General features: G+C 32.4%; 4 protein-coding genes and 1 pseudogene across 5 annotated transcripts; 3 read left to right on the top strand and 2 right to left on the bottom strand.

Annotated features, from left to right (window-relative positions):
- Positions 1-1962: 1962 nt before the first annotated feature.
- LOC145058196 (Tetratricopeptide repeat (TPR)-like superfamily protein) lies at positions 1963-4965 on the top strand. 2 transcript variants are annotated; one of them, XM_079006106.1, is made up of 2 exons: positions 1963-2555; positions 2903-4965. In XM_079006106.1, exons 1-2 carry the CDS (start codon positions 2096-2098, stop codon positions 4942-4944), a joined length of 2502 nt encoding a protein of 833 aa, XP_078862232.1. In that variant the 5' UTR covers positions 1963-2095; the 3' UTR covers positions 4945-4965. The 2 variants fall into 2 exon arrangements, with proteins under 2 accessions (XP_078862232.1, XP_078862231.1); XM_079006105.1 differs by having other exon boundaries at positions 2864-4965.
- A 2253-nt stretch (positions 4966-7218) lies between these two features.
- LOC145059591 (annexin D8-like) lies at positions 7219-8952 on the top strand. Its single transcript, XM_079007419.1, has 4 exons — positions 7219-7676; positions 7943-8167; positions 8284-8373; positions 8633-8952. Exons 1-4 carry the CDS (start codon positions 7236-7238, stop codon positions 8846-8848), a joined length of 972 nt encoding a protein of 323 aa, XP_078863545.1. The 5' UTR covers positions 7219-7235; the 3' UTR covers positions 8849-8952.
- A 331-nt stretch (positions 8953-9283) lies between these two features.
- On the bottom strand, positions 9284-10055 carry LOC145059725 (blue copper protein 1b pseudogene; annotated as a pseudogene).
- A 4580-nt stretch (positions 10056-14635) lies between these two features.
- Positions 14636-16716, bottom strand: LOC145058185 (putative E3 ubiquitin-protein ligase BAH1-like). Its single transcript, XM_079006096.1, has 6 exons — positions 16163-16716; positions 15804-16045; positions 15451-15705; positions 15223-15360; positions 15076-15134; positions 14636-14797 (listed from the first exon to the last, which is right to left on the bottom strand). Exons 1-6 carry the CDS (start codon positions 16371-16373, stop codon positions 14692-14694), a joined length of 1011 nt encoding a protein of 336 aa, XP_078862222.1. The 5' UTR covers positions 16374-16716; the 3' UTR covers positions 14636-14691.
- A 1994-nt stretch (positions 16717-18710) lies between these two features.
- Positions 18711-19474, top strand: LOC145058186 (Heavy metal transport/detoxification superfamily protein). The gene is made up of 2 exons (XM_079006097.1): positions 18711-18900; positions 19036-19474. The coding sequence occupies exons 1-2, from the start codon at positions 18759-18761 to the stop codon at positions 19305-19307; spliced, it is 414 nt and encodes a 137-aa protein (XP_078862223.1). The 5' UTR covers positions 18711-18758; the 3' UTR covers positions 19308-19474.
- Positions 19475-22635: the final 3161 nt, after the last annotated feature.

The following is a 22635-nucleotide window of genomic DNA, read 5'->3' as shown; positions in this document are numbered from 1 at the left end:
AATCCCTCTATTGGGCCTTACTCTAAGCCCAACTATTTCCTTGGCCCATAATATCAGACTATTGATGACCCACTAAGGCCCAAGAACCCAAAGCATGGCCCAATAACACATGGCCCATACAGACAAATTACGCGGGGCGTACATCTGCGTACACTAAGCGTACAGGCACAATGGTGAGTACGATGGGCGTACCTACACATACGCTCAGCGTAATCCTCATGTTAAGACCTTTTTCCATTAAGTGCTTATTCCTCCACTCCAGGGGCTACAAACTCAGATCTAGGTCCTTTTTCATGTCTTAATCCATAAAGTCATTGACTTGATAACTTTACTTAGTCCAAACCAACCCAAACCCCAAAAATGATATTCTACTTCCATAAGAGGGCTAGATCTCATGCATGAACACAAATGGACCATCAAGATGACAACTTTACTACTCATGGGACACTTTTAGCTATGAGGGTGGCAATCCCAAGCTCAAGGACGAAGTTTTACCATAAAGGCCCAATCTTTGGACCTAAAAAGGTCCAAAGCTCCATATAGCTAGATCTAAGCTTCTAAGAGGAAAGTTGGAAGCTTTTTACCTTCAGAGTGTCTCAAATTATGATGTTATCCCAGATCTATAAGCTCCAGCCACCCAAATCCTTCCTTGTCGACTTCTTCTTTCTTCTTCCAAGCTCTTCTTTGCCAAACTAAGCTCCACAAGGTCAAACACCCACAACAATGGAGGAAGGACGACTATCTAGGGTTTCTCTGAGGTTGAGGGACATATAAGGAGGCTAGGGTTGGAGCCATTATGTTCTTTATATAGCGGCACACCCTAAAAATAGGGTTTGAGGCTCTGAGTGTACGTTGGGTGTACCCACGCGTGTTCCAAAAATGCATGCATGGCCTTCCATGCGAACTTTTTTCCATAAGGGCCATTATTGCCAAAATCTTCAAAGTGTCAGAACTTCTTCATTCTAGATCCGTTTCCGATGAACTTTATATCTACGAAAAGGTGGCGCGAAGCGTAGAACAACACACCCCGACCCGAAACCTTCTCGAATAAAACTCAAAACCCATAAATGACCAAAACCCCCTAGCTTTGGCTTCTGAAATCCATAAATGAATATTTTAAAACAGGGTGTTATATATATATATATATATATATATATATATATATATATATATATATATATATATATATATATATATAAGGCTAGGTTCAAATATGGATGAATATCTATTGTGCGGACGTATGGACAATGCTATTATGTGAGAATGACAAATAAAATATGTTATTTGGTAATGTGAATACGTTCAACCTTACATAACTATTGTAGTTATCAGTTATCACGTATTCTTACTAATTAAATCGTCTATAATGTTATTATAGATTTTTTTTTATTATTTTCATTATGTCAGAATGATTATTGGATCGTATTCTGTAAGAATGAAAATGAGTAAAAAAACGATGTGTAATAACAAAAATGAATAAGAATTAGTAAGAATACATCATAATGACGATACTTGTGTGAGGTTGAACGTATTCATATTAGCAAACAACATATTCTTTTAGTTATTCTCATAGAATAACTATCTAGGGTTTCTCCAGGTGAACTGTTTTGACCTGGTTGACTAGAATCGAACCGATTTTCTAAACTGGTCTGATTTAGAAAAAAACGGGTTCGACCCTTCCTCTACTATCTTTTCTCCTTTTTTTTTTCAATACTGATGTTGATGTGACAAGCTTAGTCAGCATGCTTCAATGAAAAGTATGAAATATCAGCAAAAACCGCCACATAGACATTTTGTGACATACAAAGTACTAAAGATTAAAAGTGACTAGCGTTTTCAAAAAAATAATGGCTTTTAAACAACAAAAGAAATAATTGAGGGCTAATTTAGAATGAGAATGTAAAAGTTTTATGATATTAACCCCGAAAAGATTAAACGTTGCCCCTTGCCCTTATTGGGTTTTACACTTTTACTGAAACCATTTCCACTTCCTTCTTAAAAACCTAATTCTTTGTTGATTCATTCGCAGATTCTCGGTGCCTATGATGTAATTGGCGCCAGAAATACCCCCTTTCGACTGAACCACAATCGATTCATGCTCAATCGTATTGGACATCAATGCCAATCACTTATTCGTCTTCCCTTTCCTTCGCTAAGTCCTGCAACCCTCATTTTAACTAAATCTTCATCATTGTTATCTGCGGAATCCCTTGAACTAGAACCTTCAACCACTTCACCAGCTGCAAACGGTTCCTTTCCTTCTGGTATCCTCTCCCTGTTTAAAGTATTGGGTAGCTCTGGTGTCAAATTACTCGGTGTGAAACATCGGTTTAAAACCCTTGTTTCTGACCTGAATTCCACTCAGGTTGATGAAATTATAGATCAATTACGAAACGACGACCCAGATTCTGCTGTCGAGTTGTTTGAATTATTGAAGAATGAGTATGGGTTTAAGCATTCGAGAGTTTCTCAGCTCGTTATTGCTCATGTGCTGGCTAGTCAGCGAAGGCTTAAGTTGCTGCGTTCTAACTTCATGCAAATGCTTCGAGAAGAAGGTATTTTTTTTTTTTTTTTGAAGTTTCTCTATTGCTCTGTACTTATAATAATAGTTAAAAATCACTTTGGAATTCGAAATTATGTGCACAATGATAATGTTTCTCTTATTAAGGCATTTGACAAAAGAGGTCGTAGATGGCAAACAGCTGAAAACAGATTAGTAAATTGCTATGAATTGAAAATTTTACTTCTCAATCCAATGCTTATAATCACAATTTCTGTTTCATTTCAAATCTTTATAAATTGTTATCAATTGAAAATGTTATACACGGAAATCAATATGCATGTTTATTGTTTCTTCTGATAGGCTCTGGCTCTTCTTCTTCACTTTGTGAGTTACTTTCAGTTAACTTCAAGGATTGGAAATCAAATGCAATTGTTTGGGACATGTTGGCATTTGCTTACTCTAGATCCAACATGGTTCATGATGCCCTTTGCATTATAGCCAAAATGAAAGATTTCAACATTCAACCTTCAATACTAACCTACAACAGCTTATTACACAACTTAAGACACTCTGATAGCATGTGGGATGTGTACAATGACATCAAAGAGAGTGGAATCCAAGAAACCAAACAAACAAATTCCATCCTTGTAGATGGTTTATGTAAACAATCCTTAATGCAAGAAGCAATAACCCTTCTTCATGTCAAAGATTCCTCACCTCATGTTGCTTCATTTAACACAGTCATGTCAAGTTTCTCCAAAATGGGATTTGTAGATATTGCTCAATCGATTTTCTGTTTGATGTTAAAGTTTGGAGTAAAACCCGATGCATATAGTTACAATATTCTTATAAATGGATTATGCATTGCGGGTTCTATTCAAGATGCATTGAAGTTGACCAATGACATGGTCAAACATGGAGTAAACCCTGATTCAATAACATACAACACACTTGCTAAAGGGTTTCATGTTCTTGGTAAGATCAATGGAGCATCAAAGATGATTCAAGAAACACTTTCAAAAGGTTTGAAGAACCCTAATAGTATCACATATACATTACTCATATGTGGGAATTGTCAAGAAGGAAAAGTTGATGAAAGCATAAACTTGAAAAATGAAATGGTTTCTTATGGGTGTAAACTAAACTTTATTTCATATAGTGTTTTGGTAAGTAGTTTATGTAAGATTGGGCGTGTTGATGAAGCTTTGTGTTTGCTTTATGAGATGGAAATAGATGGTTTAAAACCCGATGTTGTTATGTATTCAATCATCATTCATGGTTTTTGTAAACAAGGGGAGATCCAAAAAGCTATTCAAGTATACATGGAAATGAGCAACAATAGAATCTTTCCTAATGTTTTCACTCATAGAGCTGTTTTATTGGGGATTTGTGGGAGAGGATCGGTTTTTGAAGCAAGAAAGCACTTTGATATGTTAATTAGTAGTGATGATATTGATATTCAAGATATTGTTCTTTACAATATTATGATCAATAAGTATGCAAAACTCGGTATGAATCGTGAGAGTAAACAATTGTTTGATCAAATAATAGAGAAAGGAATCGATCCCACTATTGTCACGTTTAATTCTTTAATATATGGATTTTGTAAAGCTAGAGATTTGATAGGGGCAATGAGGTCATTTCATAACATCGAGGATCATGGATTAGTACCTAATGCGATAACATACACCACTCTTATGAACTTTTTTTGTGAAGAGGGAAATATGCAAAAAGTGTTTGATATGAAAAAGGAAATGGAAGATAATGGTGTAGATCCAACTCATGTCACATACACTGTAATTATAAAAAGTCTTTGTAAACAAAAAAAGCTTCAAGAATCTCTTTTACTGATTAATCATATGTTCTCAAATGGGATTTTTCCTGATGAAGTTACATACAACATTTTGATTCAATCTTTGTGTAAAGCTCGAGAAATTGAAAAGGCGTTTGAGTTACATGATGAAATGATATCACATAATGTAAAGCCTGATGCAGTTACATATAACATTCTTATGAATGGGTTATGTGTGTATGGTGATTTACATGATGCTGATAAGTTGTTTTTGTATTTAAGGGAGCATGATTTTGAATTGAAGAAGGCTGCTTATACGATTCTTATTAAAGCACATTGTGTGAAGGGTGATGTGGATCGAGCAATGGAGGTGTTCTTTGAAATGGTGGAAATGGGGTTTGAAGTGAGTGTTAGGGATTATAGTGGTGTGATTAATAGGTTGTGTAAAAGATGTTTGACATATGAAGCAAAGGGTTTTTTGAGGATGATGATTAACAATGGTGTAGTTCCTGATATTAGGGTTTATACAGTGATGATGTATGCTTTTCATGTAGTGGGTGATGTTTATTCGATACATGAGTTGCTACCTAATATGGTGAAATGTGGGATAGATTCTTATGTAAGCATGGGGTTACAAAATCATATATAAAAGTGAAATGAATTTACATTAGTTTGACGTTTATGTGCAATTCTTTTTAGTTTCTTATGTAAGCATGTGGTTTTTGTTTTTTTAATTTTGGTCGAAAAAAGAACTATTTTATCAACTTTGATCTCAATTTCAGGGTTACACAAAGCTTTTGGACTTTGTTTCTAACACCGGTAGTAGCAATCTGTTAAACCCTTGTCAAATTACCATTAAAAAGTGGAAAAGTAAAGGTAAAATGGTAATATGACAAAATAATTTATTGGCATAATTGATCTTTGGAGTAACATGATACACCAATGCAATCTTGTTTTCCTCCAAACACAAAAAAGAAAAAAAAGCTATTGTAATTGACATATTTATGGAAATTAATTTTTTTTCCTGGATTTTCTTTTATGAATGTGCATCGAATTTTCTGTTAAATGGTGTCATGGTGTATTTTTCATACACATCTATGTGAGAGAGAGATCATAATAAACACAAGAAAGAGAAGGTTTTGTCATACATGTGCACCTAAATATCATGAGACATAGTGTGGTTCATGTGGGACCCGAGCCATGCTTTTTTATATATAATATTAGTACATTAGACCAGTAATGTTTTAAAAGTTCTAAAAACGAGGGCGAACAAAAAACGCACCGCAACTAAAATTAACTGTATAAACCGTAGCCGCAATAAAAACCGATGGTGAGGTTTTCTATTTTTCAAAAACCGCAAATTTGCGGTGCAGGGCAGTTATTAGTTTTTAAAAACCACAAAAAAAAAAAAAAACGCACCGCACCGCATATATTTATAAGTTTTTTTATAAATTATTAATATATTAAATATTAAAAATAAGATAAGTTTCATGGATGAAATAATGATAAAATTCTAAGAGACAAAGTGTTGATTTTCTATTATGTTTAACTTTGGAAGATGGTGAAATGTGACAATTTTAAGATGTTTATTGTTAATTACTCGTGATTTGATCTTCTTAAGATATTTGTCTTTTGTGATTTAAGTTAGTAGTCTTATATCTTATGGTTATTTATTATTACAAGTAATATATTTGAACTCTTAAAACTGTTTGAATTCTAAATTGCGGTTAAAAACCACAAAAAATAACCACACCAAATTCATACGGTTAATAACCGAAATACAAAAAAAAAAAAAAAAAACCACACCGCAAAAATAACCGCACCAAACGGTTTTGAAAATAGATTAACCGCATTTACGGTTAGTGGTGATGTTTTGGCCAATAACAATACCGTGCTCACGACTACTAAAAAAAAATTATCATTGGGGTTGCAGTTGACACGTTAATAATTTATTCAACTTTTAAGCATGTATGTTATTACATTTCCATGTACACATCATCTCACTTTTCTCACCTAAAGGTAACCTTTATTATGTCCTTCGAGGATTACACTATCATCACACACAACCCATTCATACTTCATTCATACCTAACTTTTTCTTGATCTAATTTTGATTTACATGTACTTTTTACTCCTTTTGATTTATTGATGTGTTTTGTATATAATTTATTTAATAATACATAAACATAATATATAAATTAAAGCTCTAAGTTAAGTTAACAAATTCCTACCACTTGGTAAATTTTTTTAAGTTATGATGAGGTTAGTCAATTTCATACTCAATGTCTACAAGGAAATCCATTAAATCACTAAAATACAAAAGCTTCTTGATGCACTTTTGCATAACAAAACGAAAGTACACTCACATATCACTTGCCAGCCTACACTTGGTCTCTACACAATGGAAAAAAGGAAATAAAAGACAAACCCTTCTTTTGTATTACTTTTCCCTTTATTTTGTAATCAAGTAAATCATTAAAATAAATATGTTTATAGTAAAAATGACAATGCGTAGTTAAATAGGCACTTAAATTTTCAAGAAATCACATTATTCATTTTTTGTTGGATTAGCCTATAAAATATTAAAATATTGGAAGTTTGAAATTTGGTATGATTAAAATATATAACTAGAATTAAGATATATTATTGCATTCCCTCTTGCTTAACAAATTCATTTGAAGATTAATCAAATAAAATATACAACGTATATGTAACATAATCAAATTCAGCAACTCTTGTTATACTAATCATAGTTGACCACACTTGGAATGGAGCAACTTTCTCATGGGAAAAGTACACAACTTTCTCAAGAAAAAAAACAAAAGAAAAGTAACCATTTATGCTAGTGGACCATGACTCCATGAGACCACACCCTTGCCTTCCAAGTCATGCTTTTTCTATATATACAACACATACATTGAATTGAACCTTAAACCAACAATGGAAGAATCAATAAGCCAAAGCTCAATTGAAGATATTTGCAAACAAATTCATGGCAATTTGGGAAATATTACCCTCTTGGTTCGGGTTTTCATGAGTCAATCAACCCAACATGAATGCCAAAAGATCCGAGAAAAGTACATGGAGATGTATAATGAAGACTTATTTGATCATCTACATAACAAGATTGATGGTGGGGCATCAAAAACGTGCACAATCTTGTCATTGTTGATGATTAATCCACATGAACGCGATGCTATTGTAGCTAAAAATGCCATCTTCAAAGAAAGGGATTGTGTCAACTACAAGGCTCTCATTGAGATTTATGTTGGTAGGAAATCAAGCCATTTTTTCCTCATTCAACAAGCTTATCAAAGTAAATTCAGAAGGCATTTGGATCAAGACATTATGAGCATTGAACCCCCACACTCTTACCAAAAGGTATGGTTTCTTGACTTGTGCATCAATGGTTGTATATTGTGCAATAAATGTTTTACTTTTTGAAAAGTACAATATTTTACACATTGGGTACAAACCCATCTGAGAAATGGTTAATTACAATTTGATCCTTCTTTTCTTGTGCATCGACATATGTACTCTATGCATGAATAGTTGTACATATTGATAAAGTACAACTTTGCGTGCAACAACCCATATAAGAGATGGTTGCTTAGAAGTTGTTTTCTTCTTCTTTTTTTGTTATGCAGATTTTAATGGCATTGAGTGCATCACAAAAGGCTCATAGTGCAGATGTTAGTGTACACATTGGCAAGTGTGATGCCCAAAGACTATTCCAAACAGGAGAAGCAACAAGTGGAGGGTTCAAGATTGATGAGGGAATTGTCCTTGAAATCCTAAGTAAAAGAAGCATTCCACAACTCAAACTCACTTTTTCAATATATAAGCATATTTATGGCCATTCCTATACAAAGGTCAAATCTTTGACTACTATTTTACATGAAAATTTATGTTACTATATCAAAATAGTTGAAACATGATGATTAACTAATTTGTTTTTTTGTTTTGTTTTGTTTTTTTTTTTTGGCAGCATTTCAAAAATAAATATCATGGGGAGTTTGAAGAGGCCCTACGATTTGTGGTGAAATTCCTAAGAAACCCTCCAAAATATTATGCAAAGGTGATCAATTTACCTTTTTTTTTCATGTAAAAGTTAAAGAGTCTTTGATCCTGAAGAAAGGTAGTTTATATTAAAATAACTTATATCCTAATAAAATATGGAATTAAATAACTATATAAAGAAGATTTAGATTCATGACTTTATGTTTCTTCAAGCAATCCTAATTCCTCGGTTTATTCAATATATAAAAAAGCATATAAAACAAATTTTTTAAGTATTTTTTTTTTATATTTATGGTTTTGTTAAGTTGTAATTTCAGGCGCTAGAAGCAAACATAAAAGGAAAAACTACCGATGAGAGCAGTTTAGAACGTATAATCACGAGTCAAAGTGAAACTAATATGAAGAATATAAGAAAATTGTACAAGAACATATACGAGATGGATTTGAGAGATGCCATAATAGAGAGCATTCCAATCGGAGATTATAGAGATTTGCTTGTCGGATTGATTATGAAAAGTAACAATGACTTATGAAAAATTATGACATTTCGACTTACTTAGGGGTAATGTACTTCATTCATATGATTATTTATATATCCATATTGGTATGATAGTACTAGAAGGAAATTTTTGTTATATTTGAGTTGGAATCTATTCTACTTTTCATGAGCTCACTTTAATTCATCATATAACATTATTATTATTATCATTATCATGACACATACACAAATTAAAATTATATATATGGTTATACAAAGACAAATTGAATAAACATGTACTATTTATCTAAGTTCTTATTAATTGTATTAGATTTTTTTCCCCAAAAAAAATCCATAAATAAACCAAAAATAATAATTTTCTTTGAGGGGGGCAAATCAAATGCCCATACTTAAGTTCACGAATAGCCTAGAAAAAGACCATGTAATCTTATTCTTACATGTAGTAAATCAATAAATGTATATATCAAAATCAAACCATGACTATCATTGCAAAAACAAAGATGATCATGGCCATGAAAGTCTTAGCCCCGAATTTGGTTGCACTGCTTGGTGCGGGTGCCGGAGCCATTGATCCTTGTTGGACATCGATGACCAACTTTTGGTTAAAGTCAGCACAATGTTCTTCCACACCACAAATGTACCACTTCTTGCCTGGTGCCACCAAGGTCACAACATCATTTCCAGATGTAAGGGCCGCGCTAGGTGGCGGAACAGTGCAAGTAACAAAGGAACTAGCATTCACTTTGTACACATTGTGTACATTGACAGGGTACTTGAACACTGAATCCAACAAAAATATTTGTTAGCTTTGAGATACATTTTTTTCAATACCAAAAAGAAGCGTTGAGAGTTTTGACAATATTGTTATTCAATCTTATAGTTGGATATATAATATGAGCAATAAATTTAAGATAAATTGGGTTGGTTGACTTCACAACCCCAAATTTTGCTATTTTGCAATGTGTTTTTTTTTTTTTTTTTTTTTTTTTTTTTTCATTTTCTAGCATTTTACTAGTATTCTAATAAAGTTCTAATGTAAACAAATATAGTGACACTATGATACACAACTCACCTAGTTTGTCGCCAACATAGAAAACTTTGTCTTTAGCCCACACTTGGTAGTCATAATTTATGGTCCAACCACTATCATCTCCCACCACATATTCGGCGGCCATAGTGGTCGACGGAAGTAGCACCACAACCGATATGACAAGAAGAACAATGTGAGTAAAAGTGGCCATTGCTTGTGTTGAGATTCGTGTATGGAAATATGTTATCTTTGTTCTTGATTTTGATTTACAAATATGTAAAAGTGCTTATTTATAATAAATTAGATTTCTTGTAAATATCTACATATATACCGTATACAATGAGATTGTTATACTCGATATTTTCTTTTCCGGCTTTTATTTGTCATTTTCTTGGTTTTACTTTGTAGTACTTGAAGAGGCCATATTCTAATGCTATGATGTGGGAAAAGGACATTTTGTAAAATTCCAATAACTAATACGACCTAATGGGCAACTAAATAGATACTCTGCAATATTATAATTATAAGACAAAAGATTATAGAAAATATCATTTGTTTCATAACGATTAAGGTTAGAACCCCCGGAGAAAAGTAGATGGCATCATGGCGCACTAAATATGTATAAGAAACCATGAAGGACTTATTTAATAGGTTGTTTATTGCTTATTGCTTAATCCCACCGTAATAAGTAAATTTAAGTGTTTGGATATGAGTCTTTAAAAATCAGCTTATTACGGTAGGAATAAGTTAATTTTAATAAGCAAGAGGGGAATGCTTATTGCTTATTGCTTATTGGTCGTTTTACTCATATAAGCTGTTTTGTTTGTCAAACACTTAAGATGCTTATTACTTATTGCTTATTCCCACCGCAATAAGCTAATCCAAACACATTTTAAAAAAATGTTTATTCTCACTGCAATAAGCAAATAAGCAATAAGTTAATAAGTTAAAAACTATTTATCCAAACACCCCGTTAATCGTTGATAGATCATATTAGCGAGGAGATAGGCCCGAACTAGGAGATAAGCCCAAGTTTCACTTGAAGATGTTATTTTTTTATTATTCTTTTATTGTGCTATAATAACTTTCAGTAATTACCGGACAAATACGATATTTAGATGCTTAATTAAACTATTTAAAACATATGAAACATTTATCAATATAGGAATTATGATATTTGCATAAGATCTAATAAAGCAAAATACATCGTTTAGAAAATCTGGCAACCTTAATTTTTTGGAAAAAGTCGAACTAGTGATATTAATGTTGGTTATAAACTAGTGATAGGAGAGTATATGTGCGTTTTAAATTAGTTAAAGTTGGAAAGTCATCACCTTTAATCTTCAAAAGGACAAAATCATTCTAAAAGGTGAGTAATTGTTACATTCTCATAGTCTAAATTTTTTGCCCATTTTAGTCGATTCAAAACCAATTTATGTGAAAATTAAATAACGCAAATTAATTTAATTTAAAGTATATAAATTAGAAGAAAGTTTCTTTATAATGTGACTTATTTAAGGGACCATATTGATAGGATTTCTTATCTTTTTGGGTACTAATTAGAATCTTAGATATTTGAGAAAATAAGAAAATAAGGGACTTTTGTTGATAGAGTAAAAAATATACAAAAGCTTCTCTAACCAATTTTGAAAGTTAGAAAAAAAAATAGATTCATTCACTATGAACCGCTAAACATCCATGACCGAATGGTTAAAGAACTTAACTCACAATTGGTGAATTTGTAGGTTCAATTCCTACTGGATGCACGCCAATGAGACTCTGCAATAAGTCTATTGGAATTAGCTATGTATAAATGGAATCTCATCATCCATATATAACATGGTAATTCTTTTAACTTATAAAGAAATTGGAAGTGGATTTAAAGTGAGGATGAAGTTTGGAAGCAAGAATCACCTTTCGAAGGCTTTACATGTATAATTCATTCATCTCCTTTAGTTAAATTTGATCTTGTACTTGGGGTTTTCCAAAATTCTATATTTATAATGTTTAGGGGCTTTGCAATAGATCATTAGCTTGGTTTTAATTACGTGTTCATGAATCTGCACTCATATCACCATTATATTTTTTTGAGTTGGGCCTTAAATGTCATTTTGAAGCTCTAAATCCTAACAATGGAGACTCCAACCACGACCTCTAGAGAAAGTACCACAACTTAAAGATGATCTACCACTATCATTGAGATTGAGGGATTGATGGTTTAGTTTTGTCCTGTAAGAAAGGTTGCTTGGGGAACCATAAATATGTGCATGGACTTGAGGAAGACCTCTTAACCTTCGACTTCAGAGAAAGAACCATAAATTTGTGATGGGATATTGAAAAAGTTTCAAATGTATAGCTAAGATCGTATAGGAACTAGTAAGAGTTGTCTAGATCACCAACAAGGTGAAAAATCGCAGATGGTTGATCACAAGAAGATATGAATTAGAGGCCATATTTAAAAACCAAGAGAGCCTTTTTGGAGGTAAGGCTAGGTGTATCTCGGTCTTGAGATCGAGTACTTTAGCCATAAATTCTTTAAAAAGGATGGTTGAAGAAGGATGAGGACGTATTATTCATTTTCTTTCCAGGAATAAAAAGCAAGAAAAATGGTGGTTTTCCATTATATTCAATATGGTGGTAGGTGGTAACAAGACAATGCCAATATGGTACTTATAGAAGGTAGTTATAAGAGAATAATTTAATTTCTCTATAGAAGGTAGTTTTTTATAAGAAACTAACAAACGTATTTCATTTCTCTATAGAAGGTAGTTATAAGAGAATAATTTAATTGTGATCATATGGAGAAGAGTGGACAGAAGAAGGTTGGTGTCATGACTATCGAGAAAGGCCATAATGGAGAGAGGAAATCGACGATGATGACCATAATAAGAGAGATATCGATTTTAAACTGATACCATGTAGGGTTTAGGAAAAGTCATCACACAGATGGAGAATATCTTATTAACAATATATAAATGTACAAGAGCTTCATAATATGGAAAAGATAATTACAGAACATAAATACAACAATGATTTCCATCTACATTGTATCGTTAATATCAAGCCACCCGTCAAGCTATATTAGTTACTTCATAACTTGGTCTTCTATAAAATATATAAAGTTTTGATATACATAAAAAAAACTAGTTGTGAGATCTATGTATTACACAATTGCCTCGAAAACAACCTCACATTTTATAGCAGCTATCCTTTACTCTTATATATTGTCATCACAAAACAACAACAATTAGACAGTGTAACATACTTGAACTTCAAAATACATATAAATATAACTATTGCAAGGTTAAACCAATTTCACATCCAGTAATCAAAATATTAGATTTTAATCGACAAAATCTACTTGAAACCTAGATGACATTATAAGAAAAAGATGATAATATAAGATTATACCTCCATTAGAGAGCTTGAACCAACTTTTAATCTAAGACCCGTGGTCAATAAAACTAAAATTCACCATCATCTTACTAAGGCATTGTACTTTAAAATAGTAACCAACTTTTAAATTAGGATGTTATAATAAACAAAGAAATTAAAGTTGGTTGCTATTTTAGAGTATAATTAAGGATTTTTTATGCATACCATTGCTTTATATCATATTGTCTAACTTAGATACTCACCAATGTGTTTGACTATTTTGCCTTTAGCCTTCTCAATAGTTAAACGATGTCATTTTTAGAATACCTGTTGATTTGAAAATTTTGTTGAAAGTTGAGAATAAAGGCAGTTTTTAAGGTAAAGAATCAAAACATTTTCGAATATATATATATATATATATATATATATATATATATATATATATATATATATATATATATATCGATGCAACAAAAACTTAAACTTAATGTCGTTAAATACAACATGTTCGTCAAGTCATCATGTCACTCAAGTTTGGAAGAATAACTATCATCAACCGCAAAACTTAGATGGCTTTTTAATGAACCAATCTAAGGGTGGGGTTCCCAACTATAACAAGGTACTTTGAAAGTATATTGCTCTGATTGGAACTAATTTTGTTTTTTGTATAAAGACTTGTCATAGTTTTATTTCAAAAAATAAAATAATTACAATATGTCATTTTCTTATCTCGACGTTTAATACATAAAATTAATTAATTTTCCAGTAACAGGATAATGTGTTAATTAGATACTTTAAAGTTTAAAAGAGGTAATAACAATTTCGAGTAAAAAGAGTTGATGTCATAGCAATAAATTTAGTTTTATTGAAGTGTGATGTTTAATTGTTTGATTTGGTTTCAGTTTAGGACTTAAAATCTTTAATCATCTTTAATCATGCAAGTTAAGTGACGAATGTTGGTGATTTTAGTGTCACATGACATTTTTATATAATTGGAACTGACATTTGAGCTAAATGGCTTATTGTTTGAACTCTATATTATATGTTAGTTGATATACACAATCAGGGCGGACCTAGGGGTGGTCCATGGTGGCACCGACAATCCCTAATTTTTCCGGCCGCAGTGGAAAAAATTTTGAAATTTTTCAAAATTTTTATTTTTTCTACTACCGTGCAACCCCTAAGTCTCCCGTGCAACCCCTACTATAAAATCATGCGTACACAATCATTATTAAATAAATAAATCTTTATTAATAGATGGCATTGTTTCATATGAAATTTTAATATGATTAAAAAAACACACCATAATGACAAATAGAAAAAAATTAATTCAAAAATCCCAAAAATTGTAATACGCCAAAAAGAATACAAAAAATAACATGTATAAAAAAATCTTTATTTATTTATTACGTTAGATTTTGAATACAAAATAAATCTTGCAAAAAGAACCAACAAATCCAACACTTCAAATGTCATAATCCCATCACATAACTTGTTTGCAACTCCCAATATTCTTTAGTTTGAATCAATATTTTTTCTCGTTCTTCCATTCGTCTCTTCTTAAATCCATCTTTATACCTACAAATACCTCTACTGTTATAAAATTTTTAAAATTGTATCTCAAGCAAAAGAAACATTTTTCAGAAATGTCTATAACAAACCACAAAATAATATAACCGAAAACATTAATATATTCCTCGTTTTCTTCCTATGCTTTGTTATCTTTCTTTGCTTCTAGTTTTTGGCTAGTGCTTTATTAGTAATAATATATTCCACCGTTCTAAAACACTTTACCCATCCATTCCATTTTTACATATCTATCGTAAAGTAATAAGGAGATATAAGATATTGATTACCTTCTTTGTAAGAGCAAACCTAGTTCGGACATGCAAACTGATTTAGCATACACTCCACTCTACAGTAACAAAGATATATAAACAATACCATTAATCTATATTTTGTTACATAACATGATCATATATAAAAATCCAACTTTATCTAACCTCTCGACAAACTGGACACTTGGAATCTTGATTTGCAAACTTAAACCCTTGAATAATCAATACACCAGCTGCCAAACAAGCACAAGACTTGCAAAAAATGTGTCCACAACTCAAAGAATATGGTTGAAAAACAATGTCCTGAATCAACAATTGATCATAATTTTATAAAAGATATAATTGTAATTTGAAGTTAATTAACATGTTTATTTAATTTTCAAACATTTATACCAAGCAAATAGGACATGTGAGACTATACTCCAGCTTTTCAGAACCTAGAAGTGTCAAAGTCAGTAAAGACTCTTCATCCGAGATATTGAGATCGTAAGAGAGTTGACCAAAAAGCTCATCAGAAGTCAAACTGTTTGAACCCTTTAGATTAATATAGAAAGCTACTAATTCAATCAACCATGGTGATTGCATCACATCCAAGTGTTTTGCCTGTAATTTGGACTTAAAGTTCATACCACTTGCAGATTCATGCACCTGTTGTGATAGATAGATACAGATACAGAGATAATATATAATCAAGATTCAAGAAGAAGAAACAACATGTTTGGTTTTCCAAAATGATATGGGCTTACTTTGTCATATTTCTTGAGAATCTTCCTGAGGGCGATAGCATTCATAATCATAAATTGGATTAGGATCCATCCCTTACGTAGGAGTGCTTCTTGATCATCTTTGAAATAACGAAACAAGCACCATAAGAATCTTCGGAAACCAGGAGTAAAGTGAAGATGAACAAGTTTCCTGACTCTCAAACTAATATAATCAGCCATCTTCGTAGCTTCAGTCGTTAACTCTGAGAATATCCCTTCACACCCTATTACATCATAAATCCAATAGAACTGTTTCAAATTCATCTTCTACTTCAAATCTTAATTAAGAGTTGAGAATTCATTTCTAATTCTTTGATGTGATAATGATGTAGGAAACTTACGATGGCAGGGTTCATGTGGAGGAATCTGATTGAGATCATCTTCAGGATTTTCATCGCCATGAGAATCAATGGAAGCTTCAATATGTCGATGATGCCTGCAAAAGTTCAAATCATTCTTGAGCTTCTTGTACTCAAAGTGACACATGTTGTTCTTCGGATCCTTCCTTTTATCTCCCACTAAATAAGCTGTAAACGTCTCTTCGAACCCCATAACTCCAATTCGATTCAATTAGCACCCACCTTATTATATATCAAAAAGCACATTCATGAAGTGATCAGCACATTGCTGAACGATCGATAATTAATCATGTTCGGAGCGGATATAAAGGGAAAGATGATCGAAGGTGGTAAATCTTTCTCATTAATCAAAATGTCAATGCTTTACGCTTTACTAACATGCACACTACGGAGTAAAACTTGTACATTGATCTGGATATTTTTAAAACATTGAAAAAATGGGTAGTATGCTAGAAAAAGGAAGTCAAGTCAAACGGTTTATCCATGAAAATGGCATGGCAAAAACCCTCCAAGGCAGTTCTGCAATCAATGGGAGTGCTTCATGCCAAAAAAGGAAAGGAGAAGAGAGAAAAAGTCAAAGAGGCAAGGAAGGAGAAAAAGGAGAAGAAAGAGTATGTTTGCCTCTTTGCCATGTCATACACCCGTATGATTTATGATGCCACATAGGTTTCACATGTATACACAAATTTGTCCTTTACTTCTTTTAACTAAAATTTTAGGATATTAATTAAACTAAGAATTATAAATGAGGTTTTTAACAAAAATAACTAAGTTTTCTTATGTTTTGTAAAATGAAAAATTATATAAAAAACATTAAGTTTACATAAAATTTCGATTTTAAAACTATGTTTTTTTAGTTAAGTCACTAAGTTTACAATTTTATTGCAAACTTAACTAATGGACCAGTTTGCTTAAAGTGTTTCATGTTTATTTCAAGAAGATATTAAAGAAATAAACATTTTATTTAAAAGAACTTTGATAGGTATTATAAATTAACAAAAGTTGAACCTATCTTATTTTTATGAATAAAATGATTAAATTTTATATTTTTGTTGTATTGTTTCTAATAATAGGAACCACAATATTTTAGAGGATTTACCGAATGGGAATCTAAACAATAAATAAGTACCCAAATGACTATTGTAGCAGGTTTAAGGCTTCAAAAATCGATTAAAAAACTGATATATATGCCGGAATAAAATAAAACTGACATATAAAAAACTGAAAAAAAAAAAAAAGGATAATATGAAAGGGACAATTAAAATCGATTTGTGGTTTTGAAAAAAGTTGATCAATATATGCTAAAAAAAGCCAACATATTGGTTATAATTAAGGTTTTAGGAAAACGAAAAAATAAAAAATAAAAAAGTGTATGTCGTTGGCTTAGGAAAAGTTCTTAAAGCAAGTTCTTAAATGGGCTAAGAAGATCCATAAACACTAGTCGCTATGGGCCTCTTGGCCCAAGTGGAGCTTTTTAACGTCGTAATGGCCCATTGAACACCACCCGCCTTCAAGCTACGTGCCCTCTCAACATTGCTCAACTTTGATTAAGAAAAGAAGAAACAAATCATTTTTTATTTTATTATTTTTTCATTTTTAAAGTGGTGTGGTGGTTAGGGGCGGACCCAGAAAATTTTGTTAGGGGTAACACAAAAAAATCCTAATAAAATATATAAGATTAAAGAACTAATTGACTAACTTTAGGTTCTCAATTTGAACGACTAATTAAACTAAAACAATCAGAGCATTAAAGATTAACATTTATGCTAGTGGGAGAAGAAGCCAAGCTTTTACGATTTGTAATGTCGTAAAGCAAGAGGCAGAAAAACTGTTTTTTTTTTTCTAATTTGTTGTTGGAGAGTTGGGTATGCCATTTGCGTTGTTTTTTAAGTAATTGGTTCATAGACATTGAGCAATTGGTTCACCTAATATGCTAGTTGATTCACTAATGAGCTATTTAGTTGGATTCAACTGGAGTTGCCCTACTTTATTTACTAGGTGTACATTTGATCAGATACATAAAATCTATTTTTTTTTTTTTGTTGAAATTGCATTACTTATAAATAATTAAACCATATAGACACTCCATTTTACCGATATTAATTTTTGAAACATTCTCATTTAATTCATTAAGGTTAGTAGCTATGATGTTTAGCTAAGGTTAACTAAAGCCTAAAAGGTTTGCGTTAGAATTAGATATAGTTGGGTAATTAACTAGTTAATAGTAACATCACATGGGGAGCATTTTGCAATTTCTCATGGATTGACAATCAGCCTAAATGTCCAATACAATGCACACATCAAAAGGTTAGCAGATGACATATCCACACACTCATCCTACTCATCCACCCACCAAAAGTGAAAAAGATTATTCTATTTGTTCTTTAATTTCTGATACACATGTTGGATCTGCATCTCATGATGCATGTTAATTATAATATATATATATATATATATATATATATATATATATATATATATATATATATATATATATATATATATATACATATATAGTGAGTGTAAAAACACACACATAAGTAGTAAAGTCTTGAGCAAAGAAATTAAACTGGGGACAATGGAGATGGAGATGCAAGAGGAGCTTCAAATAGTCCCGATGATGGTTAAGGATGTGGAGGCGCAATTTGTAGAGATCATGGTGCCGCTTTATTCTTATGGATGCGGCAAAAAGATCAAGAAAGCCTTGGCTCATTTCAAAGGTAGGTGATATTGGGTTAGCTACCAATCGATATTTACTATTAAATGCATGCAAATGTAATGGGCCAAATACGTGGTCATGCATGCACGTTTTTATTGTTTGATTTTGAAGTAATAATTGATCTATATGTGTACAGGTATTTACTCGGTAAATGTGGATTATGATCAGCAAAAGGTGACAGTATGGGGCATTTGCAACAAGAAGGATGTGCTATCCACCATTAGAGCCAAGAGAAAAGGAGCTCGATTCTGGAAGCAGCAGCAGGATGGCATTAATGGCGCTGGGCTCCAAATCCAATCACACACAGCACCACCCTCTCCTCTTAGTATCATCAAGGGACATACATCTTTCTCCATAAACTGGAAAGCCGCATGGAAGAAGGTCTTCAACAGATCATATTCCTTCTAATTTGCTGTGAATTAATTGATCATGGGAGCCATATATAATGCAAACATTAGTTGTTTTTTATTATCGAGGGTAGCAACTAGCATGCTATATAGGTACTTGTTTGGATGTTGGATATGTTCCTAAGTAATCTTCATAAATTTATAATTAGCATCATTGGAAATTTGGAATTGAAGGAGTACAAATGGTTTTTGATAGACAGCGTTAGAAAACGAAACTTACCCACACCTTGATCCATTTGAACAACCAATTATAGAATTTTATTATGTTAACCAAAGAGACTAAATTAAAAGACTTGCAAAAGGGCCTTTCCAACCTCTAAATCATAAGGTGCAACCACATGATTTTGGAGGTAAAACACAAAGATTTATCTTGGTTTGATGATAATAAATATTTGTTAGAATATAGTATAAAAGAGAATGATGCTTTTGTTTATATTGTTATCGATTCAAATCAAGTATACCAAATCAAGGTAGATCAGATCATTTTGTAATCTGGATTCAAAGCTTGGAATAGAAAATCAGGAATAGATAAACACAAAAAAGGAACTCCACACACTATTGTTGTCCAAAAGTTTCAAAGTTTGATGAACCAAATACAATCCATCAGGTCTGCTTTTGGGAAACAAACTACTGTAACAGAAAAAGAATAACATACTCGTTTGAATGCTTCAATTGATTGTGTTAGGTTCCTACTCCAACAAGGGTTAGCATTTTGTGGTCATAACGAGGACTACTCGAATAATAAAGGTAACTTTCTTGAACCATTACAGTGGTTAGCTGATCAATGTGATGTTGTAGATCGTGTTGTGTTAAAGAATGCCTCAAAAAATACTCAAATGAAATGCAGTGAAATCCAAAAAGATATTGTGCAAGCATGTTCATATGTAATTTTAAATGTTATTACGGAGAGATCCTGAAAATCATTTTTTTCAATTTTAGTAGACGAGTCACGTGATGTGTCATGTAAAGAACAAATGGCATTGGTTTTGCATTTTGTTAACAGAAAAGTTGAAGTTGTAGAAAGGTTTGTTGGCCTTAGAAATGTTAATGACACTTCAGCTTTGTCACTAAAGGCTACCATTTATGATATGCTTTCAAAATGGAATTTAAGTCCTACTAGGATTAGAGGAAAAGGGTATGATGGAGCTAGTAACATGAGTGATGCATTCAATGGATTGAAGACTTTGATTATGAATGTCACAAAATCTGCACACTTTGTTCATTTTTTTGCTCATCAGTTATAGTTAGACCTAGTGTTTGTTGCAAAGAATAAAATGGCGATTAATGATTTCTTTGATGTGGTTTCTCATTTGTTAAATATTACTGGATCTTCTAACAAACGACGAGATAACTTAAGAAAAAAAAAACAAGCAGGTAAAGTTATCGCAACATTGGTTGAAGGTATACTTTATGTGGTTTATTTTCAGTTGTTTATGCTAATTGTTTGACTAATTCAATTCTTATGTGATTTATTTTAGGTGAGCTTGAGAGTGGTATCAGTTTATGTCACACCCCGAAACCAGGACGACGGAATCGTTCCGGGGTGGAGGACGTCATGTTTAGCATCACAACCAACGTACAATAACAATCATTGTAACACAACCATTACAATGAATATATATATATATATATATATATATATATATATATATATATATATATATATATGAAAAATGTTTACATAAGTTTGAAACTTGTTTTAGTTACACCAAAAGTATGTAGAATATAAAACAAAAAAAATGACTCTTATTGCTCCGGCTCCTCTAAATCCAAGAAGTACTTGTCTACTGATTTCTTGAGAATACAAGCAGTTTGAAAGAATATCAACATAAAGCTGGTGAGTTCATAAGTATTTAGTTTTTGTGGAAAATGTTCTTTGATTCTTTTGAAAAATGTTCTTCAAGAAAATCCCATATTTTCTTATGAAAAGTAGTGTTGAAAGAGTATCTATTAGTAGGAAATAAACCATCAGTTTTAGAAATGTTGGTGTTATCCTGGGAAAATCCCATATTTTCCCTAAAAACAGGTTAACCGCCCTAGAGGTAGAGATGCAAGTTTAGAAATCCCTGATTACTATCAGTGTATTTATGAAAGTAGTTTTATTACTCAAAATAAAACCACGAGGAGTAGAGTCCGTAAACCAAAGTTAGTTTATACTTATTTGCGATTCGTATAACCATACTTGATATGACCTAGAGACCTTTATAACGTTCTTTAGGCGTTAGGCTAAATGGCATTTGTTCACTCCAGGCGTGCCCGCCTAACTGTAGCTAGCAGTTCAGGTGTGGGATTGTCAGTCTCGAATAGATCTATTCACAAATCTCACATTCTCGCTCCAGGAGACTCTAGTTATAGTAAAAGGATTTATCCCTGTACACCTAAGGGTATAGTGTTGAAGTAGAGCCTCAATTCTGTATAATCTAGTTTACAAGCTAGAGACAGTATAAAACAGTAATTATCCTTAAATAAATGTACTTTATACTCCTGAGAAAATATATAACATAAACTAAATCTGCCATATATAGTTTATACATATTCATCCATGAAATATGATTTGGTAGAAACTGCCTAGAGGGTTCTCCCAAACTATACCCATTATAGTTTATTAGAGTTGATGTGGAAAATGCTTTGTAAAAACCTTCCTGAAAGCTATGAAGTTAGATTTCCCAATTAAAAGTTTCCCTTATGCTCAACATATTACTAAAAGGGATAAAGTATCCGAATATGTCATTGAACGTGGAAATCGTTGGACTGTATTAATAAGTTTAAAATTTAATAAAATACTTTGAGTTTGACTTGTATTCCCCCTTGAAAACATTAAAAACACGGAAAATGTAGGGGTATGAACTCACCTCAGGTAAGTGGTTTGATTGAAGGATCGATATGGAAAGTTGGGGGTTCAAGTGAAGCCTTGAACACGATTTGATCCTAAATAACATGTAATGACACATAAAAGAGTCAAATGAAGGTATTTCACCACTAGATGTGATGGAAAACCACTCTAGAGACTTGGAACTACTTGCACTAAGTGATAGGACCTTGTAGGGTTGCATGAGGGGAGTGTATGGCCATCTTGAGTGTGTGTGTGGCCATGGGTGTGCGGCCCAAGGGTATGCGGCCGTACACTCATGAAAGATGGTGCCTTTGAAGTGTTCTCAAGGTCCATACTTGTATCCACGAAGTGTTCTAGGTCTATACTCAATTGTAGTGCAAGTTAAGGGTTCTAGAAGTGGGTTTGCGGCCCTAGGATGAGTGTGTGGTCGCACACGGGAGTGTGCTGCCGTACAAGGGTGTGTGCGGTCATACACCCCACATGAAGATGTCCAAAT

This window comes from Lactuca serriola, chromosome 6, assembly GCF_051521515.1.
Source record: "Lactuca serriola cultivar US96UC23 chromosome 6, Lser_US96UC23_V15, whole genome shotgun sequence".
NCBI classification, from domain to species: Eukaryota; Viridiplantae; Streptophyta; class Magnoliopsida; order Asterales; family Asteraceae; genus Lactuca; species Lactuca serriola.
Note: the sequence above shows the minus strand (reverse complement) of the source record. Positions and strands in the feature narration are given on the sequence as shown.

Coding starts and splice junctions, on each gene's coding strand:
- LOC145058196 (XM_079006105.1), top strand. CDS start 2,096: ATGCTCAATCGTATTGGACATCAATGCCAATCACTTATTCGTCTTCCC. Junction 2,556..2,863: donor GCAAATGCTTCGAGAAGAAG/GTATTTTTTTTT, acceptor TTCTTCTGATAG/GCTCTGGCTCTTCTTCTTCA.
- LOC145059591 (XM_079007419.1), top strand. CDS start 7,236: ATGGAAGAATCAATAAGCCAAAGCTCAATTGAAGATATTTGCAAACAA. Junction 7,677..7,942: donor CCCCACACTCTTACCAAAAG/GTATGGTTTCTT, acceptor TTTGTTATGCAG/ATTTTAATGGCATTGAGTGC. Junction 8,168..8,283: donor ATGGCCATTCCTATACAAAG/GTCAAATCTTTG, acceptor TTTTTTTGGCAG/CATTTCAAAAATAAATATCA.
- LOC145058186 (XM_079006097.1), top strand. CDS start 18,759: ATGGAGATGGAGATGCAAGAGGAGCTTCAAATAGTCCCGATGATGGTT. Junction 18,901..19,035: donor AGCCTTGGCTCATTTCAAAG/GTAGGTGATATT, acceptor ATATGTGTACAG/GTATTTACTCGGTAAATGTG.
- LOC145058185 (XM_079006096.1), bottom strand. CDS start 16,373: ATGGGGTTCGAAGAGACGTTTACAGCTTATTTAGTGGGAGATAAAAGG. Junction 15,706..15,803: donor TTCTCAAGAAATATGACAAA/GTAAGCCCATAT, acceptor CTATCACAACAG/GTGCATGAATCTGCAAGTGG. Junction 15,135..15,222: donor AGTGTCCAGTTTGTCGAGAG/GTTAGATAAAGT, acceptor TTGTTACTGTAG/AGTGGAGTGTATGCTAAATC.